The sequence below is a fragment of the Lactuca sativa genome, chromosome 3 (assembly GCF_002870075.4).
Source record: "Lactuca sativa cultivar Salinas chromosome 3, Lsat_Salinas_v11, whole genome shotgun sequence".
Classification (NCBI taxonomy): Eukaryota; Viridiplantae; Streptophyta; class Magnoliopsida; order Asterales; family Asteraceae; genus Lactuca; species Lactuca sativa.
In genome coordinates this window covers 298,027,899-298,051,677 of record NC_056625.2, presented here as the reverse complement: position 1 = coordinate 298,051,677, position 23,779 = coordinate 298,027,899, and the positions used below count along the sequence as shown (strand labels likewise).

Genomic DNA, 23,779 nt, shown 5'->3' with positions numbered 1-23,779 from the left:
CTATGATCACTACGAGTTTGTGGTAATGCCCTTTGGTCTAACCAATGCACCGGTGATATTCATGGATCTGATGAATCGGGTGTGCCGCCTTTTCCTAGACAAGTTCGTAATCGTGTTGAAACCGGTCATTTTTCTAAATTTTGATAAAGTTGGTCATTTCGGATTTATTGTTTCATTTCTAATAATAATTTTTGTAAATATCTCCCGTCATGAACTTAGTTATGATAATTTCTCATAATGCATACTCGATTTGCAAAATGTAGTACTTTTATACATTGGAATGCATATCGAGTTATCGACTAAAATGACAATCGTCGTAAAATACCTAAAAAGCAAATGAAGAATGCCGTGCATGTTTGATTTGTACTACATGCATCGAAAGTGGTACACGGCCTAACTAATAACTACCTTAACGAATTGCAGATAAATCTTGCTACTGGATTCAACCAAACACTTTCCGGTGACGCAAACCTTCCGATGCTAACCTGCGTCAATTCAAACCAGCAGCCATGGAATTCGACACTCCCTACACTTATTCATCTCCCAAACTGCAAAACCCAATTCGATATAAACCAAATCCATGCTCGATTACTAACAACCGGATTCATCAAAAACTCTTATCTAACTACGAAACTAATCCTCAATTTTGCTTCTTCACCACACACTCCCCTAATCCAATTCGCTCGCCATATCTTTTTCTCGCATTCGATTCCGCGGAGCTCAAAAATGAAGGACCCTTTTGTTTGGAATGCCATAATCAAAACCTTTTCACATGGGGATGACCCAAAACAAGCTGTTTTTGTTTTGGGCTTGATGCTTCAGAACAGGGCTTGTGTCGACAAGTTCTCATTTTCGTTGGTTTTGAAAGCGTGTTCACAGATGGGGTTGATTAGAGAAGGAATGCAGGTTCATGGGTTTTTGATAAAGATTGGACTTACAAGTGATTTGTATTTACAAAATTGCTTAATTTCTATGTACGTTAGAGGCGGATGTGTTGAGTTTGCGCGTCAAGTGTTCGATAGAATGCCCGAGAGGGATTCAATTAGTTTTAATTCGATGATAGATGGATACGTTAAGTGCGGGATGATAACATCAGCGCGTGAATTGTTTGATTCCTTGCCATCGCAGATGAAGAATTTAAGGTCTTGGAATTGTATGATTAGTGGATATGCGGTTGTGGAAGATGGTTTTAGCCTCGCTTGGGAGTTGTTCGACGAAATGCCTGAGAGAGACATGGTTTCATGGAACTTGATGATTCGTTGCTGCATAAAGAGCGGGAAGATCGATTTAGCACGTACACTCTTCGACAGAATGCCAGAAAAAGACGTCATCAGCTGGGCTAAACTGATAGATGGGTATGCAAAACTGGGCAACATTAACACTGCTCGACACCTGTTCGATGAAATGCCTCAACGAGACATAATCTCATGTAACGTCATAATGGCTGGATATTTACAAAACGGAGGTTCTTTAGAAGCCTTAAACATCTTCCACAACATAATGAGTGACAACAATCTCACTCCTGATGACACCACTTTTTCACTAGCCCTTTCTGCAATCGCACAATTAGGGTATGCCCATGAAGGTATCACTATCCATACATATATAAACAACAAAGGTCTTAAATTAGAAGGAAAACTCGGGGTTGCACTCATAGACATGTATTCAAAATCAGGCATGATAGAAACCGCTATGCATGTTTTTGAAACCCTAAAACAAAAAAACATTGATCATTATAATGCCATGATTGGTGGTTTAGGCATCCATGGATTTGGGAAACAAGCTTTCAATATGTTTCTTGAAATCCAAACACTTAACCTAAAACCAGACGCGATCACATATCTAAATGTTCTAAACGCGTGTGCTCATTCGGGATTACTAAAAGAAGGTGTCATGTGCTTCAAAATCATGACAAACAAAATGGAGCCAGAAATCCAACATTTTGGTTGCTTAATTGACATATTTGCCCGTGCAGGGAAAATAAAAGAGGCCATGGGTATTATAGACCAAATGCCCTTTGAGCCAAATGGTGTGATGTGGCGTACTTTGTTTAGCGCGTGTAAGAATCTTGAAAATACCATAGACACAAAAATTCCAATCTTGAAGGATGAAATCATGATGGATTGTTATGATTCAAGTAATTATATCTTGTTATCTAACATTTATGCACGATTTGGGATGTGGGATTTTGTTAGAAAGGTGAGGGGAATGATGAAAGTAAGGAAAATAAAGAAAGTTCCCGGGAGAAGTTGGATAGAACTTGATGGAACTTTTCATGAATTTTTTGTGGGAGATGGGTGTCATCCACAAGTTGAAGAGATTTATTCGGTGTTGGATAATTGGTCTCATGTTAAATCTTTCGGGTTAGAGTCGAAATTTGAATCTGATTTGTTCCTGATTGGTAGCTAGATTTGAATATAACTAGTTTTGTGTATTTTGTATAGGCTTAAATGCAAGAAATAGTAATGTACTTTTATATATTTGTGTATTATAGTATCTTACTTTTGTTTCTTTCTATTGTAGAATTATATATATTTTTCCCTATTAGGGCTTTATACTTTTATTATTTTTCTATGACATTTAGATGGCATTGATATAATTGGGCATATTTTTCAAAGTACAATGTTGTAATAGGAAGAAACGAAAGTAAGTATATAAGTGTAATTGGGTTCGATTGTTTTTAGAGGTGATGGGGTTACGAGCCCTCGGAAAAAGTTTTTTCATACTTTTTCCTTTTTTTTAACCAAGACGATGGAGATTAAAGACAATCACTTTTAAATTTCATGCTTTTTTCCTTTTCGTTCTTTATAATCAAATAAAATAAATTCTTTTTAGTTGGTTAAGAAAAGCGTTACAAATTTTATAACCCCCAAAGCGTGGTTTGACCCCAATGGAATATTCATAATAAAAGTTGTCTTGTGCAAAGTGACAAAAATGAGAAAGTTTGCATGTATAATAAACATTTATACCATTTGCATTTGATACTTTTGGTTTCCTAACATCAGAGACTTTCGTCAATAGAGTCCAATTGGTCATGCATAACCGTGTTATGATTCCAAGATCTATGGACGTAGTTTTCAAAAGAATTAAGGCTTGTTTGGTTGTGAGAAACTGTTTTAAGTCTTTTTGGAAAAGTTTTTAGAAACAAGAGTGGAGTTTTTATTTTCAGTTTTCAATAGAAAATATAGAAAACATGTTTGGTTAAAACTGATTGAATTTTTATTTTTCGTTTTAAAAAACTAGAAAACGTGTTTGGATATGTATATTCTAGCATTTTTTGATTTTTGTTACTTCAAATAATACAGTAGTTAACATATTTGAATATAAAATGAAACAAAAATTTTATATATGAAAAATACAAATGTCACAAAAAAAGAGTCAAGGTGAATGAATAAACTAAGCACATGAAACCACACTATCCCAAGGGAGGTAAAGTCTTGTTGTGCCATGTTCTAGTTTTACTAAAAGCAATTAGAAAACTTGTTCAGTTTTGTTACAATTTGTTAAGCCGAGTCTGTTGGTCGGTCGTTCTATATGACGCTACCTTATTGCTACCATGCTTGTCATTTTGGCCTATCTCTAACTCGATATAATATTTTTTTGAACTTACATCAAATATCTAAAATATCATCCAATAAAAAAAAAATTAATGAAGTTTATGCATCAAAACCGTATCACAAATAGTCATGATGGTGGTTAATGATCAAAAGCAAGGCTCTAAATGGCATGAGGCGTGGGTTTCACGGCAATGTCAAACCTAAGTCATGGCGAGTTATGACGTTTTCCAAAACGTAATCATTTAATTATAGAATAATATCAAATATATCAAGTTTTTAGAAGTATTATATTATCATTTAGTAAAATAACATGATGTTATGGCACGTATGTATAAATTGATAGTAGACACATGTGATGTGTATGTATATATAGTTAAATAATGGCCCAATAATTGTCCCTGTATATGTTATAAAACTTAAGTTTTTATAGAACAGAATTATTCATACATGATTAGGTATAGCTAAAATTTATGTAATTAAATCATCAACATGGAATTATAAAACATAAACACCTTTTACTTTTTGCTAAATCAATTAACATATTTTTAAAGTCCCAATGGATTCTTGATTGCTAATGAGAAAAGGACAAGAGTTTACAAGCATCTAGCCTCTTTATTCATCAAATCCTATATTTTGCTACTTTTTATAGACCTTTTAGGTAGTTTGTCCTTTTTAGGGTTAAAAAAAAATATTTTAGCTAAAAATAAAATATATTTATAAGTTGTATGGTTCGAATTTATTTTTTTTGAGTTTCGCTTAATTGTAGATACATCTATGTCATATCTCAAATTCCAAATATGTCATAGACACCTTTTATGTTGTTCGGTCCAATTTTTTTTTCTTAACAATGATAATAACAAATTGATAATTTTTAAAAATAAATGTCTTCAAGACTTTACAAGGTTTTATATTTTTATTAAACTATCTTTTAACAAATTGATAATTTTTAAACTATTCGCCTAGAGCAAAACTATTTTGAATTTAAAAAAACGACAGTCTTTTTCAAAATACTTAATGACTATTTTTTTTTCTTAATAAGAGGTGGAAGACATTGTATCGTCATCTGATATAAAAAAACACACAGATTAAGAAAAACATTAATTACCACTAACTTTATATAATAAAATGACAGTTTTGTCCTTAGTTTGCATGTATTGTTCATTTATTTTTAGAAGTGGACTATTATTTTGGAACAAACAAAAAAGGAAAAATGGACTATAATTTTGAGACGGAGGGATTATATATCTATAGATTCTTATTACCGATTGCATAAGAAATGATAATGTTAACATCTCACAAATGATATAAACACCATGCAAAGAGTTAGGGGTGTCGAATGGGTAAAATTTTCGGGTTTTTGGTAGAACGGGTCGGGTAAAACAGGTATTTCCTTAAGAAAATAATACCCGATACCCGACCTATATTATAATTCGGGTTTCGGGTATTCGGGTTTGAGGTCGGGTCGGGTAATTATCGGGTATACCCGAAAATTTCTTAAATGACACTTATTGATATTTTTTCTTACATGTTGGTTGGTTTAATAAAAAATTGGGTAGGAAAATATTTCATACAATTAACAAGTACATTTATAATAACAATACAAATCATTATAATATGTTATGTACTTTTTTTAATTCCATTACGTGCGATAAAGAAAAACTGAGAATTGTGATGACGGTTCAGGACTTCAGCTTCAGCGTCGTATTCCTATTGCAAGTTTGCGTCGACTGTCGAGCCGTCGTTCATAAGAAGGAAACGAATAGTTTTGTTTTATTTGAAGTGTGCATACATGATTGCATTGTATATTTGATATTATTTAAAAAACGAATTCAGGTATACCCGAAAATAAGTATTCATACCTAAAACCCGACCTATATTATTATCGGGTTAACCTATTACCCAAATGTTCATACCCGTTATCCGTTCGACCCGACCCATTCTACCCGAATTCGGAACGGGTGGAATGGGTAGAACGGGTTTCGGGTTTTTTCGACAAGCCTACAAAGAGTTATCAATTTGCTTTTATTAGAAAAATCAAATCCACAAAGAGGCTTAATAAGTTATCAATTTGCTTTTATTAGAAAAATCAAATCCACAAAAGGCTTAATATTTTTTAATTCTGGCGACAGAATGCCTCAAAATATGGTCATTTTAGCAATTCGTACTCTTTACTTTATTAATCTTGATATCACACAACATAAACATATTAGAAACAAAGTTCCAACTCTAAACAAGGTCATTATAAAGACTTGTCACTAATATGGGTTTGAGAATTTCATCTCTAAAAATGAAAACATCAAATTTCAGTCAAAGTCAAACCACAATTAAACCTACAAATCCTAAACAAACCCAGATTGCGTAATCCAGAACATACACTAAAACAACTACTTAACTAATTCGAGTGAGAAACTCGAACCTAATATCGATTTACAAATCAAGGGGTAGAACCGACATTTTACTTAATTCTTGCACCACAGCCCCAATCACCGGCCTCGATTCTGGACACTCATGAGTACAAATCAACGCAATTTTCCCAACCAAAACCGCCTCAACTTCCGGAAACTTCCCATCAAGATTCACATCCATGAAATCTTCCAACTTTTCCAATTCTGCCCCTTGCCTAATCAATGAACCGATTTTACTTTTTCCCGATATGATTTGAAAAATTAGGATACCGAAGGCGTAGACGTCGCTTTTTTCAGTGAATTTTCCAGTTGTTGTGTATTCGGGAGCTAGGTATCCCATGGCTGCACTTGCTTTGAGAGTTGAAAAGACGATATCGTCCGCAAGTAGTTTATGGAGGCCGGATCCAGCGAGGAGTGGCGCGTGGTGTTGATCGATGAGGATTTTTTCGGCGGATATGTTTTGGTGAACAAGAGCCGGTTTTTTTCCTTTGATCGCGTGTAGATACTCGATACCTAAATAAATACAAGAAGAAATAGCAATTATGTTTCATTTATTTGTTTATTATAAATTATAATTATAATATAAGACTCGACTTGTATTGCTTCTGATATTTTCAGAATTAATTTTCATATTTAGGCATTATTTGTACTTTGAAAAAGCCACCTAGTTAATTATAGCATTGCATTTTCAACTTCTTTCTTATTACTACAGTTATTAGAACATTGTACTTTGAAAATTCCACTTAATTATAGCAATGAAAAATGCTTTGTACTTAATTAGTTAAATTTTCAAAATACAATGTTGGTATAGAAAGAAATGCAAGTAGGATTCTATAAAAACAAAGGATAGAAAGCACATTGCTATTTCTTCATTTAACCTTTCTATTAAAGGGTTAAATGCAAGAAAAAAAACATACTTAAAGTAACCTTTTATTAAAAGAGATTAAAAACTAACCTTTAGCAATGCCTTTAATTATCGAGAACCGAGTTGACCAATCAAGAACATTTCCATTTCCCGAATTGCCCTTCACATCAAGATACCTCAACAAATTCCCCTTAGCCACATAATCATAAATCAAAAAACATTCACCCCTTCCTTTCGAACAACAAAAACCTCGTAACCTCAAAAGATTCTCATGTTTCAACGAGGTTAAAATCCTTAATCCCTTCAAAAACTCCGATTCATCGTTTTTACAACTCGTTTTCGCTATCCTTTTAATAGCAACAACCGATCCATCCCTCAAAATCCCTCTATAAGTAGCCGAAAAACTACTCTTCCCTAACAAATTCGAATCCGAAAAAAACCGAGTCGCGGATTCCACATCATCCACATTGAAAACATAACTTTCAAGAACTTCCGACAAAACCCCACTTCCGGTTTGACTTTTTGACATCGGGTCCCACCCTGTTGAGTACTCGAGGCTTATAAGTGGGGACCCACTTTTCCGGTTGCCGGATTCTTTGATCTGATAATGATCGGTGCTTATCCGGCTATCGGAGGTTTCAAAAGCGGTTCCAATTCTTTGTTTTCTCCGGCGATACCAAATGAAAGAGAATATTCCGGCGATCAATAGCATGGTGGAGAGAATGGCTCCGAGTAAGGCCGCTAGACCGGAGTTTGTTGACTTTGACCGAGATGTGGTTATGTTTGCAGATTGTGGGATGGCTTTTGGTTCGACTCCTTTTGATTGTGGTCCAAATGGTTCGGGTTTGTTTGGGTTTTCGGGACCATAAGAAGAGTTGCAAAGTTTTAGATCGGGAAAACCGGATCCACATAACTCGGTGTTGTTTGAGTATTGAAACCCTTGGTCAAGTTTCTTCAAAACTTCAAAAAAAGTATAAAGATAAGTTGATAATGACTAAAGTTGAAAAAGAAATGAAATATATAATGTTGCAATAGATGAAAACATGTTGCAATTTCTTGCATTTAATGAACCACTAAAGTTTATGAACAAAAAAGTGAAATTACCTAAAGGGACATTGCCCGAAAGTGTATTATTTCGTACATCTAACACCATCAACAAGGGGGCATCGGCTAGTTTCATTGGAATTGAGCCAAAAAGGCGATTGAAACTTAAATCCAATCTCTCTAAAGTCCCCAAATTTCCAAGTGCAGCAGGAATTGCACCCGTGAGTTGGTTGTATTGAACAGCAAGAACATTGAGTTTTTTCAAAGAGCCAAGTTGTGTAGGCAAGCTTCCACTCAATTGGTTGTAGCATAATTGCAAAACTATAGAAAGAAATAATACAAAAACAATATTAGAAAAACGTTACATTGTTCGATCAAATAAAGTTTTTTTTCATTTATACCATATTTACTTTATGGAGATGGGACCCACTTCTATTATGAATAATGAGATCCAGATGAATAGTTTTGTTCATAAAAAAAATGACCCTTTATCAAGTGGACAAATTATGTTGAATATTAAACCATAAGATCTAGTAACACGCGACAACATTTTGTTGGAATCAAGAAACCACATGAATGATTCTTGATTTTTTTTATCTTAGAGCCAAAAGACAAGTGTTAAGAAATTTTCTTTTTTGCCCTCAAAGAACCACACATTTTACTAGATGTTTTTTTTTCAGATATAAATTTTCAAACCTAGAGTAATGCTGGTGTTTAGAGACTTGTACGTTATGTATTGAGACTTGTACTATGCTTTAGGAATTTATGAATTTCCTTCTTACCCTAAAAGAACCACACATTAGTAGATAACATGTGGTAATTCTTTTTTCAGATAAAATATTTCCTAAGCCAGAGTAGTGATGCTGTAGAGAGTTGTACATTATGTCATGAGGCTTGTACTATGCTTTTTGGATTTGGGAATTTCTGCTAAAGGCTAGCCCAACATTGATTATTTCTTCCTTTCATCATACTAGTTGTCTTAAATGAATGATGCCCATTTGCAGAAACTTTATACACAAACATATTATTACACATCATTAATTGTAAACAAATGTCTAAAATCCAAAATTATATTACAATTTCAGTTTATGTATAGATGCGTTAATAAAGCTTGGATCTTTATAATGGAAAACGAAGAAAAATAAAAACCTTTGACTAAATGATATACCCACTTGCAAAAACATTGAATGCTACACCCACAAGATATAACTCTCATTGAGTTGCAAATAAATGTCTAAAGTCCTTGTTATGTATGGATGCAATAATAAAGTTTGAATTTTTTGAATAAAAAAATATAAATATATATAAAAAGAATACTTAATTAAATCATATGCAGCACACGTGCTATAGCATCTCTTAATTGCAAATAAATGTCTAAAATCCAAATAAAAATTACAGGAAGACCACATTTTAAGTACATGTAAAGATGAATTAATCAAGTTAAACTATTTTATAGCTGGAAAATTGAAGAAAACCCCATAAAAACTAACCTCGAAGATTCTCCATTTTCTCAAACTCAGGAGGAATTTCTCCAGAAAGATTATTAACATTCAGATACAAATCGGTAAGCTGAGTCAACTCAGCAATCTCTTTAGGGATTTCACCGTTCAAACCATTAAAATGCAGGTACAACCCAGACAAGCTTTTAAGCTGACCAATTTCAGGAGGTATTTGACCAAAAAGCCCTTTACCCTGAAGAGAAATATTCATCACTTGACCTAATTCGTCACAAGCAACACCCTCAAATGTTCCATCACAGTAAGAAGCTGCATCTGGGGACCAAGAAGTTAGGGTTTCGCCATTTGGGTCTAAAATCGACTTGATTTTGATGAGGATTGAGAGTTCTGAAGTGGGTTTTTCTTCATTTTTAGCTAGGGTTTGTAACGTGTGAGCGAAAAGAAGAACAAGAAGAATGGTAGAGATGGATGGAAGGAGAGAGAAGGTTTTCATGGTGTTTTTTTGGGGGAAAGATTTGTTGTTTTTGGGTTTGAACTTTGGAAATGAAGGGAAGAAGGGAATGAGTGTGGTTTTTGAGAGAGAATTTGAAATGTTTAGCCGAGAAACTGACAAAAGTCACATGGGAAGTCACACACGGAGTAAATCCACAAATCTTCACAAGATTAAAACGGCATTGTCGTTTGAGTTCAAATTAGTTACGGTTTAGCCCTTCAACTATGAATATACATCGCATTAAGTCCATGTGTTATTGGTATTTTGGTTGTTGCATTCCCCAAAGTTATGGTGTAGCCCTTTAACTATTAATATATATCACATTAAGTCCCTATGTTATTTGGTTGGTGTATTCCCCAAAGTTCTTGGAAGTATAAGCTAGGCTATATTTGACAAATTATATGAAAATCTAATTTGATAAAAAATAATGTTTGAAAAAAAAAATAGCTAATAGTTAAAACTATAAAATATCATATAAAGACATTTAAATAATAATTTAATAGTAAAAACAAACATTCAATACAATATGGATTACATGTTTTTAAAACTTCTCGAGTATTTTGTTGGAATTACATGTTCAGATTGATCATCAAAACACAAATACAACTAACCAAGGGTGTTAAGATTGAGATCTTACCTAAAATCGTTTTACAGTTTGCAAGATCGTGTTCGTAAGATCGGATCGGGATCATAAGATCCTATTAAAATGAACGCATACTCTAATATGTTTGTAAAGTATTGGGTGTGAAATATACATTATAACCTAATGTTGATTAAGACGTCAAAAGTAAAATCAACTTTAACTTCTTAAGCATACACCATAATTTTTGTTGTTGCAAATAGTAAAAATTAAGAAGAAAACATTTTAATTAGAAAAAAATCATTGTGATCATGTACAACAAAAGACATAATATTATAAATGGATTATTACGAGTATGATGTACCTGATTTGAAATGGAATGATGAAATAGTGATGCTTTATGAAACTTTTTTTCAACTTGTAATGTTCTATTTCAAGTTAAATAGACAAATTGTTGAAACATGACTATATAAAAAACTAAAGAGGTGAGATCGAGATCGTTTTTCTCACGTATAATCTTAAAATCAAGATCAAGATTTTAATAACAATACAAATAATTTATTATTTATTATTTTAGAAATTAAAAGATGATTGATTGGCATGAGAGCCTGCTTTTATTACTCCGACTCCTAAATAAGGTGGATGATTGATTTGTACTGGCTAGTGATGCAATGGGTTTTAATAAATGTGATTGGGATAGTTTATATTGTATTTTCAATATAAATTAAAATCTCTCTCCTAGCAACTTAAGGGTGGCTCTTTTTTATATATATATTGTCTTTTTTTGTGGGTTAGGTTATATATATATATATATATATATATATATATATATATATATATATATATATATATATATATATATATATATATATATATATATATATATACTAGTCGTTTACCCGCGTCAAGCGATAGGTACAAATGGTTTTTTCAAAATATAGTTTCTAGAAACGATTAGTTTTTTTTTTTTTTTTGCGTAAATACTTTACTACAACTGAACAATTATCAATAAGAGTTATGCTAGTAAATACGAAATTAGAAAGAATAAAAAAAAAAAAAAGAGTTTAGACTATTTAAAAATGTGTACGAACACATGATTTATTGTAAATTATTAATCGTACAACACTACTTTATACATCGGATTTAATTTATAATCTTCACTACCATTGAATTGATTGTTAGACTTCACTAATACATTTGTATTGGCACGTGATATCCCTTTGCCAAATAAATTTATCAATGCGAGAAAACCGATTCTGTAGTATTTATATATACACTTTGAATTGTTTGACCATGAGCTTTATTGATTGTCATCGCTAATCATAATCGAATTGGAAATTTTTTTTCTCTTCAGCTGGAACAGGAACATGTTATCTTGAGATGGAAATAGAGGGATCCTTAGCAAAAATACCCTCTTTCTAACATGTTGACCAACAACTATTTCAACATCAATAACATTGTGGTGAAAACTTTTACATATCGATCGAGTGTCGTTACACAATCCATTTGATGAGCCGCGATTCAGTAACAGTATTATCAGGCATCCAAATTTAAGTCGTATAAGGTAATGTAGGGGTAAATCAGTAACACTATGTGTATTCAAGAATTCCACAAGATAAAATTTATTTATATCGTCTATAGATTCATCAAAACTATAATATATTCTTTATTTTCTATTGAATCCTCCGATCAAATAATTATTAATTTCATCGACACTATGATTTGTTGTGGATAAAATTGCACGTGGAATAATATAATCTGATTCAAATCGGAATAATATAATCTGATTCAAATCTATAAATTTCCATGGATGTAAAGATTGCATCAATCAAAGCATTCAATGACTTTTCTTTTGCAGTGAAGGGAATCACCATATCATCAGGGATACGAATAAAGTTTTTATGCACTGGTTCTTGAACTCCATCACCGATGCATAATAGAAAGTCTGAGAACCATTATCGATTACTGCACTCATAATTTTTAAGGGATAAAACTGGTAATATTAATATCCTTAGTTAAAAATGAAATCGATGAATGGCCTAAAAGTTGCACGTGACATAAAGAGTTGTTTATGTCACTGAATATTTTATCTTTGACAATCTATTTTCTTTCGGCTAACGTCAAATAATTTTTTTTGTCGGTGAATTAATTTTATTTCGATAACATAAAAAACAATCGATTTCTGAATAATCAGTCGCACCACCATATTAAGACCTATAAAATTGTAAATTAATATTTATAATATTTTATATTTTCATTGGTTTTGTCATACCATATCAAATTCACAATTTGTAAACCTTATAGATTTCTTGTAATCCATTAAAAGGGTTGTAGCATGATCCTATTTGTAAAATTAAGTTTAAATGTTTACAAAATTATGATATATATTATTAACGTGTTGTTTCGCTGTTATAAGTTTGAATATCATTGACTATAACCCAATTTAAGCTTTCTTTTTTGTTTTTATGAGTTATCCTTTAATTAATAGTTTAAGTAACCAATTATTATTATTTTAAATATCAAACTACTCAAATTTTAAATTAATATCATTTTTATAAAAAAATTGTTTTTTTTCATGTTCCATATACATGATAAATTGTTTTTATAAAATATCCATTAATTCTTATATTTACATTTAAATCGTCATATGAATTTAGCTGCCTCATAACTCTGTTAAATAATTGTTATTAAGCTTGTATTAATGAATGAAGAAGCCTAACTTGGAGTCTTGGATCCATTGTAATTTAAGCAAAGATACACTCCATGATCAAATATTAAAATTAGTATATTGGCATCACTTCATATATTTATGTCAAATGGGATTTAAAATCATATTTGAATTTCAAAATATATTTTTATAAAACAAAATGAAGATTTGCTTCAGCTTTTTAAAGTGAATTTTAAAAACATTTAAGAAAATGAAATGAGAAATACAGGAAGTAAATCATTTAAAGTTGCAACCTTCCATTGATTTGCTATAATGCAAATACTTTTGAATTTCAACCAAAATTTATGGGTTAAAAACCAAAACACTAGTAAGAAACATAATATATAATTTATGAATAAAAACTAAAATAATTATGTGTTTCTGAATAACTGGAGTTTAGAAACCCTTATAACTTGTTCCATAATTCCCCAAAAAGCTTTCAAATTTATAAAAATGCAATAGGGATAATGGCTTAAAAAGGTAATGTATTCTTTGATTTGTACATATTTGGTCATTGTGTTTATTTTTTGTCCATATTTAACCCTTCAACTTGTTAAACTGTACACATTCAGTCCTTATAACCGACTATTCCAGGTTAGCCAGTAAAATTGTCTTAATAGGGTAATATATTTCTCAGTTTGTACAAATTTAGTCCTTAATATTTTTGTACACATTTAGTCCTTTTTTTTTTGCAAAATAATTTATTTTGTTTTTGTACCCATTCAATACTTATGAATGATTTCTTTAGGTTTTTCTCACAACATCTTACATGGAACAATCATTAACGATGTGTTTTAGGCTTTTGATGCTTATGCCCATCGCGATCTCGACTACTTGGTTACTTAGGTTATGTGTTTTGAATGTCATAACTTTTTCATTCTATCTCGGATTTTAACGATCTTTATATCTATGCGTTTGTATTTTAATCTGCTACAACTTTCGTTTAGATTACTCCCATTAAAAAGTAATATATTTTTTACTTACGATCTTTATATTAATACGTTTATACATGCATGTATGGATGTTTTTTTTTTATAAAATCGTAAGTAAAAACATATTATATTTTAATGGGAGTAATCTTAACGAAAGTTATAGTAGACTTAAAAAACCAACACATGGATATAAAGATCGTTAAAATCAGATATCGTATGAAGAAGTTATGACGTTCAGAACACAAAACCTAAGCCAAACCACAAAACCTATGCAAACAAGCAGTCGAGGTTGCAATGCACATAAACATCAATAGCCTCAAACACCCCATCAATGATAGTCTCACGTTAGATGTCGTGAGAAAAAACCCTAAATAAATCATTCATAAGTACTGAATGGGTACAAAAAGAAAAAGAGACTTATTTTGAAACAAAAAAATTAAGGACTAAATGTGTATAAAAATATATGAGAAATATATTACCCTAATAAGTCATTTTTCCTGGCTAACCTGGAGTAACCGGTAATAAGGACTGGATGTGTACAGTTTAACAAGTTGAAGGGGTAAATGTGGATAGAAAAAAACTTAGTGACCAAATGTGTACAAATCGAAAAATATATTACCCTTTTAAGTCATTATCCCAATGCAATATCAGGGATGTCCTTCCAAAAATTCTGCAATTGAACACAAATGAGTGAGTAAGCATGATACATGTAAGGGTCGTATGGTAAAATTATTAAGTTGAGAAAAGCAAAACACCACTTATTACTATCTTAGGGACATATTGGTCTTTTTTTTTCTTCTTTGGCTTTCTTTTCTTTGAAGTGCCTTATATTGAAGTTCTTATAGTTTAACTTCCATAAGATATTTATATATAAGCAAAAATGAAACATAAACTTAATGCAACATGGAGTCAGACTTTTAACTAAAAAATATTTACAATTTCACATTTTTATACAATTATAACACAGACTCGAACTCTACTTTGTACAAGGCCATATTTTTCACCCAAGAAAGTAAGAAAATAAGACATATATGTTCATTTTTTCACCCCACAGTGGTTATAAATTTTTTTTGCTTGCACAAAACATACTTGATGTGGTACTGCTCTGTGTATTTTAAGCACTTGGTTGCTATATCTCTACATTGCTCCTACCACATAGTATTCTACATGAGAAATAAATTAAGATACAAGCAGGGTAGCCCATAAACTTTTCGTGATGGGTAGATGGAAATATAACGTAAGCAAAAAGGAAGTGAGATATTATATTATGTATGTGTAGATAAGGATAAACTTGTGTTGTTAGTTGATCACTTTCTAGTGTTGTTAAACAAATTCAAACTTTTCTCACCAATAAAAAAATCTTTTTATTTTCCATATCATCTTAATCAATTAAAAAAATCTATGAAATGATCTTTGAAAACAAACATAAATGGTGAAAAAACATACACACAAATATATAGCATACACACAGATATAAAGAAAGAACCAAAGTGGCAGTGGTGGTGGTTAAACAAAAAGAAAGAGATGGATATTTTTTTTACCTTGGAAAGCCTTTCAACCAGGGAGGAGAAGGTCGGCTTAGGCAACAACAAAAACGACACCCCTGAAAATTAAATGAGATAAAGAATTAACAAATTAGCTAATCGAAATTATCTTGAACCCTATTATGTTAATAAAAATGAAAGGGTAAACTAATGGGTTTAGGGATTTTCAAATAGAGGGTTTAAATACAGAGATTGATAGTAGAGGAGATGTGACTTTCGATTACACATATTTATGTTGAGACGAATTTCGATTCAATTAGATTAGATAAAAAAAGAACATATAAATCAAAAAGGGAGAGGAGGGATTGTGACTAAACCTGCAAAGGATAAAGGAATTTCAACCTGTGATGATTGAGGAACACGAAAATTGCCCTTTTCTTCAAGCTATCCAAAAACAAAAATTAAATAGGATGGATAACCATATACAATGAAGGGGAACCAATCAGAACCACAATGTGGTGATGGCATAACCCAAGAACACATAAATTGATTAATACAATACCATCGTTCCAAACCCTCATTCCTGGAAGATGGAAAAAGAAAGAAAATTAAAATTAGAGAAATGAATGAAGTAGAGACCAAGATAAAAGATGAAGAAGTGGAGAGAAGCTTGAATACTTCTTACAAATATAAAATTTTGAACAATAAGGGAACAAATGTATGTATTTTTACCTTTAAACGTTATATTCCTGAGATAAAAAGGCGACGACATAAAGCAGTGGGGAAAGAGAAGAATAGGGGATTGTTTGTAGCGATGGATGATTGAGAGCGGTGACTTATTCAAGCTTGAACACAAGCAGTGGAAGTGTCTATTGTTGATGGCTGCTTCGAACCTATAAACACAAAACAAAAAACACACACACACACAAAGATTGAAGAAGACTAAGATGCTATATAACATGGATTTAACCGACTGAATTTGTAACACCGGATTTTGGATTTGCCTTATTAGTTGAGGTTGCGGCTCATCCATTAGTTGCCATGGGGATTAGAGCTTTGGGAAAGGAAGGATTTAGTCCATCTCAGATGTAGTTGCTATGATTCAAGTGACCATGTTTTCAATTATGTCTTCGGGAGCCAAGGATAGGACTGTAAATTGATATCTCGGCCTGTTATGCATTTTAAGCTTTATTCGGAAGGTTTTAAGGCTAGGGTGTGATGATAGGAGTGTAGAGATTTTCTCCACCTTTCCATGGATATAAAGTTCGTCGGAAACGGACTTAGAACGAACAAGTTATAATACTTTGAAGTTGTTGGCAGAACTGGTCCCTAATGGAGTTTTGTGACAAAGACAACCCATGTATGCATAGAATGCATGTGTGTGTTTAGTTGGGTACGCCCAGCTTAAGCTGGGTTACGGCCAACGTATTAAGTTACATGGTTGCGGGTGTGGAGAGGCGTACGCCCAGCGTACATTCAGAGTGCCCAAAACCCTAATTCCTCTACCTGTGACCTATATAAGCCTCATTTTATCCTTCCCTAGGTCATTTCAGATCAGCCATCCACCCTTTTTCATGACCATGAAACCCTAAATGACCTTAGATGAAGCTTGGAGCTTGAAAGAAGACCTTTAGTGTGTGTGTGTGTGTGTGTGTGTGCAAGAATAGAAGGTGGTGTTCAAGTGTTGATCTTGGAAGGGAGCTTGTAGATCCAGAAAGTTCTCCTATTTGTCAACCCATTGGAGGTAAAAAGCTCTGATCTTGACCTTCCATTTCATAGATCCTCTTTTGAGATGGTTTTGGCTATTTTTAGCCTTTTTCTTGGTCTTTGTGAGCTAGGGTCGTTTTGGGACTCAAACTTGTAGATCTGGACATTCTAAGGTCCTCTCTATCATCAAGGTGCAAGCCTTGTGAAGTGTTTGAGTCCAAGCATGAGTTAAGACCATCCATTAATCTCTTTTGAGCTCTAGAGTCCCATTAAGCCTTGCATGTTAGTAAAGTTTCCAACTTTACTTGAAAAGTCACCCATAGAAGTCAGACTGGAGAGTTGGGGCAATGGATGAAGTGATTAATAGAAGAAAGGGGCTTAACAGGGGAGTATGCTAGGCGTACAAACTGGTACGTGCAGCATACAAGTCACAAGCCCAATGCGCCCCGCGTACAGCTGAGTACGCCGTGCGTACTCAGTTAGAGTGGGATTCATACTAATGGGCCTCGGTTTAGGCCATTCTTTGGATCTAACTACTTTGGGCCTTAGTGGGCCATTCGGAATTGAACTTTTGGACTAAAGAACCATTATTGGGCCTTTGGCTAAGGCCCATGAGAAGGGATTGGGCCTAATTAGAAGTTAAAGCTATACATTAGGCCTTGTGGGCCATTTTGGGTTTAGGCTATTATTTGGGTTACGGATTGTTGGTCTAGCTAAGGATGTATGTTTGGGCTGGAAATAAGTTATTGGGCTTAGGGTGAGGCCCATGTAAAGGTTTGGGCCCAATTTGGAAAATTAGGCCATTAGTGGGCCATTGGTGGACCTTTTATGGATTTTGGAGCTTTGGGCTTGATTGGTTTTAGACATGGGTCACTAATGGGCCTTCATGGATATTATAGTATGGACCTCGATGGTTCGGGGGTGAAACGGTAGTTTCACCCCAAGTATGGATTACGGATCATGGTTTGGGACCCATTTGCTAATTGGGTGATACTGTGATATTGATAACTCGATGAGTCGCCAGGGCAGCAGTAACGACTTCTTGCAGTGGACTTTAGTGGTATGAGGTGAGTTACCTTCTAGTAGAAGTGGGTCTAAGGCCATAATGTCGACCCACTAGTAGGAGATTGTAGTTAGATGATTGTCTGTGTGATAATTGCATGGTGCGTCATCATCTGTTATGTTCTATGTGCCAGTATGTAATGATTTTATGTGGTATTGGTAAGGGTGAAATAGTCCCCGATGTCCGGTTGAAATAGACCGAAGGGGAGACTAGCACCCATATATGCTAGTCTGTTATCTGGTTGAAATAGACCGAAGGAGAGGCCAACACCTAGATATGCTAGGCAGTTTGTAACATCCAAAATTTCGAGTCCAAAAATTTTCGTTTTTAATTAAGTAGATTATAAAATCGTTTACAGAAACACTTGTCGAAATCATATCAATCCAAAACCCATCATAAACATGTCTCGAATCAAAACATGGAACAATAATAATAATATCAGAGTACAATCCCATGAATCACATAATGTGGAAATCTGATGTGCATGTGATGTGCAGCTACCGCGCCGGCTCCTTCCCCTTCACTAAAGAGGTACCTGAAACAAAACTAAAAACTGTAAGCAAGAAGCTTAGTGAGTTCCCCCATCATACCACACATATACAATAACATATTTAACCAGACATATATGGGTGCCAGACTCCCCTTCGGTCTATTTCAACCGGATAGTTGCCTAGCATATCTGGGTGCTAGCCTCCCCTTCAGTCTATTTCAACCGGATAGTTGCCTAACATATCTGGGTGCTGGCCTTCCCTTCTCTCTATTTCAACTGGATATCGGGGACTATTTCAGCCCTACCACTATCACATAAAAGCATAACATACTGGCACGCATAACAGAACAAATAGCGGCATACCAATTAATTATCACACAGATAATTATTTATTACGAACTCCTACTAGTGGGTCGGCATTGTGGCATTAGACCCACTTCTAACGGAAGGTAACCCACCTCGTGATACTGCGTGTCTAAACGCGCGGGAAGTGGTCTCTAGCAGCTGCTCCGATGAGTCCCGACTATCATAAACATATTAACACTAAATCAAAGTCTATAACGTGATCTAGGGTAAAATGACTGTTTTACCCTTTGGTCCAATTTGGAAACATTCATGAGACCCCACTCTGACGCATTAAATCCAACGTGCCCATGATCCGTCAATGGCCTAATTTTCCAAATTGGGCCCAACCCCTCAAATGGCCTTTTCATAATTCTGATAAGTCTTTTAGCCTAAAACAAAATAATCACAATTGGCCCAATATGGCCCTAAGGGCCCAATGCTTTTTATTCGAGATTCCCAGGTCCAAATTATGCTTTACGGTGGGCTATGAGGCCCAACAGTCCAGGCCCACCCTCTAAGGCCCAAAAGCCTAAATGAATCCACTCTGCATGCGTACGCACAACGTACCTGGCACGTACGCCCGACGTACGTTGGCCTTGTCCCCATACATGAAGTTGATCCAGTATGCGCGACGTACTAGGGAGTACGCCCAACGTACTGGTCAGCTTCTTTGGGACTTCATTCAGGACTTAATCCGTTAAGTCTTTACGTCCAAAATGCAGATCCAGGTCCTTTAAGACCTCCTAAACCATAAAGTCACGAACTTTATGTGCTTTGCATTCAAAGGTGGGGTCAAAACATGATTTTGGTCCATGTAACAAACTTTAAGACCCACAAACACTTGCATGGTTGTGGCTTAACCATCAAGGTCCAATTTTTATGACTCCTAGTGCCTCTAAGAGCCCAAAAGGACAACTATTATGGTTTGAAGTCGTTAAGATGCAAGAATTCTCAACAATGGAGTCCAAAAGTAACTTTAAACACCCCCAAAAACAAATCTAAGAATATAATGGCCAAGGTTGGAACTTGATACCTCAAATAAGTCAGAAATGGTGCTACTCTTCTAGATCTACAAGCTCTTGGTGGATCCTTGCTCATTCTTCAAGTTCCTTTCTCCTTCAAAGTACCAAAACTACACCAAATACTTTCCAATAGCTCCCAAATCACAAGAACACACAAAAGTAGGCTAGGGTTTTCGTGGAGGCTGTATGAGGATGAAGGTGATGGGTTTTACACAAAATAACATCCTTCGTTTTCATGCAAACCCTAAAGCTTGGATCTAGGCTTCTTTATTGAACATGTTATTCGTCCAAGACTTGCAAACCCTAGATCTTGTGTATATATGTTGGAATAGTGTCTAAGGCTGCAACTATATTAGGCAAGTATTTAACCCGATTGTGCATGGTCCTTTTGGGTTGCCTTCACCATAGCAACTTGACAGGATGATTTATTATGAGAGAATAAATATTATTAATATATATTATGAGAATAATATAAGGAATAATAATATTGTTATTTGATTAATATAAGTCATAGATTAATTAATATTAATTTGGTGACTTAAAGAGATTAAGTAAATAAGAGGGTATAAACTGTCAATTGTTTGATAGTTGCACTTGGGCTGTAAATCCTTAAGGGATAGAGGTTGGACGAATTCTAGGGCTTGGGATAGCCTCAAATTCGTCCAAGGCTTATCTTTGGTAAGGATTAGGATTACTTAGAGCTTAAGATTATCCAATTAGGGTTTAAAGGTGAAACCCTAGGAGCCTTACAAGTATAAATAGACCCCTAGGGCAATGGAAATCGGCACCTCTGCTAAAGCAAAGAAACCCTGGCCGATTTCTAATCCCTCTCCTCTCTCTCAAATCATCCTCCTTGCTAGTTGGTGTTTGTAAGCCATTAGAGGAGTGACAATTGTGACTCTAGAGCTCCAAGACAACAAGATCAAACAAGAGATTCAAAGGTAAACTTCTAACTCTGATTTTGTATTGTTCTTATACTCAATTAGCCATTAGAAGTCTTGGATTCAATGCATGTTTAATTAGAGAAACCTAGATCCAAGCATTAGGGTTTGCATGTGCACATAGGAATGTTCATATGGACAAAACCCATCAGTGGTATCAAAGCCTAGATTGGTTTCTATTAAATTGATGCTTGATTGTTTGTTTCTTGCTTGCAAAATTCGAAATTTTGTGTTTCTGTGTCATGGACTCGGTGAGTTGGCCTAACTCGGCGCTCGGCGAGTCCGAGCGTCAGGAAGGGCCAAATTCGGGATTTTTTTTGATATTTATCTTATGGAAACTTGCCTTAATCATATTAGATCAACTCTAATCCGATTTTATGATATATATGACTATAATCTTGATCTAATTAAAGATATCTATCAATTAATAAAATATTTAATTTCCTTATGTGATAATTAATTAATTATTTTGATTAAATTGGTAAATTATCTTGCAAGAAATCTTTAAATAAATCAACTATGGATAATTATGGAATTAATTGTTAATTAAGATTATTTGTTATTTGATCCTCCATGTTTTAAATGTTTAAAACTTGCCCTCAAGTTTTGAAATTTATGTTTTGTGATTAAAAGTTTAATTTAGACAATTTAAATTTCAAACCCTAGAATTTTACAAGTTTAAAATACAACCCTATACTAATATAATATTACAAGATTAATATATGTATATATATATATATATATATATATATATATATATATATATATATATATATATATATATATATATATATATGTATAACTAAAATGCTAGTCTTACCGTTAGTAGGCCTCATTCACGAAGCCGATCTATAAGGTGGGTATAAGGTTGCGGCCTATAAAATGGCGCTTAATGGGTGTACACTCACACCAACCGCTTGTTTGATCGGTGGAGGGTCGTTAGCCGAACGGGTAGGATAGGGCAACCTCATCCTCTTATTAAAAGTATAATATGAAATACAAAGTAACTACATGTTTTTTTTTAAATTTCCCAATCTCTTAGTTACTTTAGGAAAAGTGAATTGATGGAATCCCATGAAATTACACTTTACACCCTTGCTAAGAAGTTAGTGGAGCGTGTGTGGTTTACCGGCACACTAATTGGTTCTAAGCAAAGGTGGCAAAGGGTGATTCATTGTTTATCATAGTTCGATGGAGCGTGTGTGGTTTACTGGCACATCGAATAGGTGATCGTTACAATGAAGGCACCATGTGAATTTGCATGGTAATTCACACCCGCTTTGTGATCCTCGGTATCCCAGTCACAAACAAGAGGGGCATATCGAGATTTAAACATGCCATTGAAAAGTTTCAATGAATCTCATCTAAACCTAGGAATTCTCGAATACATTTAGAACTTAAAGTTATGTTTTTGTGGTGGAGAATTAGTAATCGTCATTCACTTACCTTCAAATTGTTTGCATATTAGATTACGGCATCCCTTTTCTAATATGTAAATACTGTTGTTGGATCCTAGCTCTAATTTTTCTTATTGGGTGATAATTAGGGATTCATATTCTAATCTATTTTTTTTCCTTTCTATTTGTAGATGTCAAACGCAAACAACGCTGCTGCTAGTTCATTCACATTGATGAGCCTTTGTCAAAAGGTCACTTTCGATGGGACGAACTTTAGCGAATGGATAAGATACATTCGCACTATTGCTCGCTATGAGGATAAGGAGTATGTCCTCGATGAGAAGCTTGAGAAAATCAACCTTGAAATCGCTACTCCGGCTGAAATGACCGCTTTTGAAACTCACGAGCATGATGCAACGAAGGTACATTGCATCATGATAGCCACTATGAACTCCGAATTCCAAAAGTCCTATGAGGACATGTACCCGTACGAGATGCACCAAGACTTATTGGAGAGATACCACCAAAACGCGAGACAAGAGCATTATGAGATTTTCACTAACATGATTTCCGCTAAAATGGGTCAAAGGGAGTCTCTTACCGTGCAACTGCAAAAGATGCAAAGGTATGTCGACCGTCTTCGCAAGTTGAATGTTGACTTTGGGGAAGACTTGGCGATCGACATGGTGCTCACTCTTTGCCTCCAAGTTACAATCAATTTAGGATGACCTACCACATGAACAAAGAAGAGGTCACACTAAGCAAACTCCAAGGTCTCTTGAGGGTCGCTGAGAGCAACTTCAAAGACAAGTCTGTTGCACCAACTCCCAATCCACCCATTGCTCCTGTGTTGGCTATTGGACAAGGAAGGGGAAAGAAGAGGAAGGCTTCATCTAAGAACCATCGCAGGGTTAAGTCCCTCGATGGTGCCTCTTCTAGTGGGACCAAAGTTGATCCTGCTAAACCCTGCCCTAACCCAGAGGAGGCAGAGTGCCACCACTGCCACAAGATAGGACATTGGAAGAGAAGCTGCCCAGAGTACCTGCAAGCCATCAAGGAAGGAAAGATCAAGCCATATTTCGCAAGTATATACACAATTAAATCTAACGATTCATCTCATGCTATTTCTTGGGTTCTTGATACCGGTTGTGGTTACCACATTTGTTCTAATGTGCAGGGACTAAGAAGAAATAGAGACGTGGAGCATGGAAGAATAAATCTAATCATGGGGAACAGAAGATCGTCGCCTGTGACCAAGATTGGAGTGTATTCTTTAGTGCTTATGAATGG

At 34.4% G+C, this 23,779-nt stretch overlaps 2 protein-coding genes and 1 long non-coding RNA gene across 3 annotated transcripts; 1 reads left to right on the top strand and 2 right to left on the bottom strand.

Annotated features, from left to right (window-relative positions):
• Positions 1-417: 417 nt before the first annotated feature.
• Positions 418-2,515, top strand: LOC111921634 (pentatricopeptide repeat-containing protein At2g45350, chloroplastic). Its single transcript, XM_023917216.3, has one exon. The coding sequence runs from the start codon at positions 478-480 to the stop codon at positions 2,407-2,409; it is 1,932 nt and encodes a 643-aa protein (XP_023772984.1). The 5' UTR covers positions 418-477; the 3' UTR covers positions 2,410-2,515.
• A 3,191-nt stretch (positions 2,516-5,706) lies between these two features.
• On the bottom strand, positions 5,707-9,963 carry LOC111921635 (somatic embryogenesis receptor kinase 4). The gene is made up of 4 exons (XM_023917217.3): positions 9,362-9,963; positions 7,932-8,192; positions 6,918-7,787; positions 5,707-6,475 (listed from the first exon to the last, which is right to left on the bottom strand). The coding sequence occupies exons 1-4, from the start codon at positions 9,819-9,821 to the stop codon at positions 5,985-5,987; spliced, it is 2,082 nt and encodes a 693-aa protein (XP_023772985.1). The 5' UTR covers positions 9,822-9,963; the 3' UTR covers positions 5,707-5,984.
• Positions 9,964-14,155: 4,192 nt separating this feature from the next.
• On the bottom strand, positions 14,156-16,559 carry LOC111921646 (uncharacterized). The gene is made up of 3 exons (XR_006189958.2): positions 16,257-16,559; positions 15,582-16,107; positions 14,156-14,710 (listed from the first exon to the last, which is right to left on the bottom strand). It is a non-coding gene; the product is annotated as an uncharacterized LOC111921646 (long non-coding RNA).
• Between the last annotated feature and the right edge of the window lie 7,220 nt (positions 16,560-23,779).

Excerpts from the sequence above, each read along its gene's own strand:
- LOC111921634 (XM_023917216.3), top strand. The coding sequence starts at position 478 with ATGCTAACCTGCGTCAATTCAAACCAGCAGCCATGGAATTCGACACTC.
- LOC111921635 (XM_023917217.3), bottom strand. The coding sequence starts at position 9,821 with ATGAAAACCTTCTCTCTCCTTCCATCCATCTCTACCATTCTTCTTGTT. Across the intron at positions 7,788-7,931 it reads TTCGGGCAATGTCCCTTTAG|TTTTGAAGAAACTTGACCAA; the intron begins GTAATTTCACTT and ends CTTTTTTTGAAG. Across the intron at positions 6,476-6,917 it reads AATTAAAGGCATTGCTAAAG|GTATCGAGTATCTACACGCG; the intron begins GTTAGTTTTTAA and ends GTATTTATTTAG.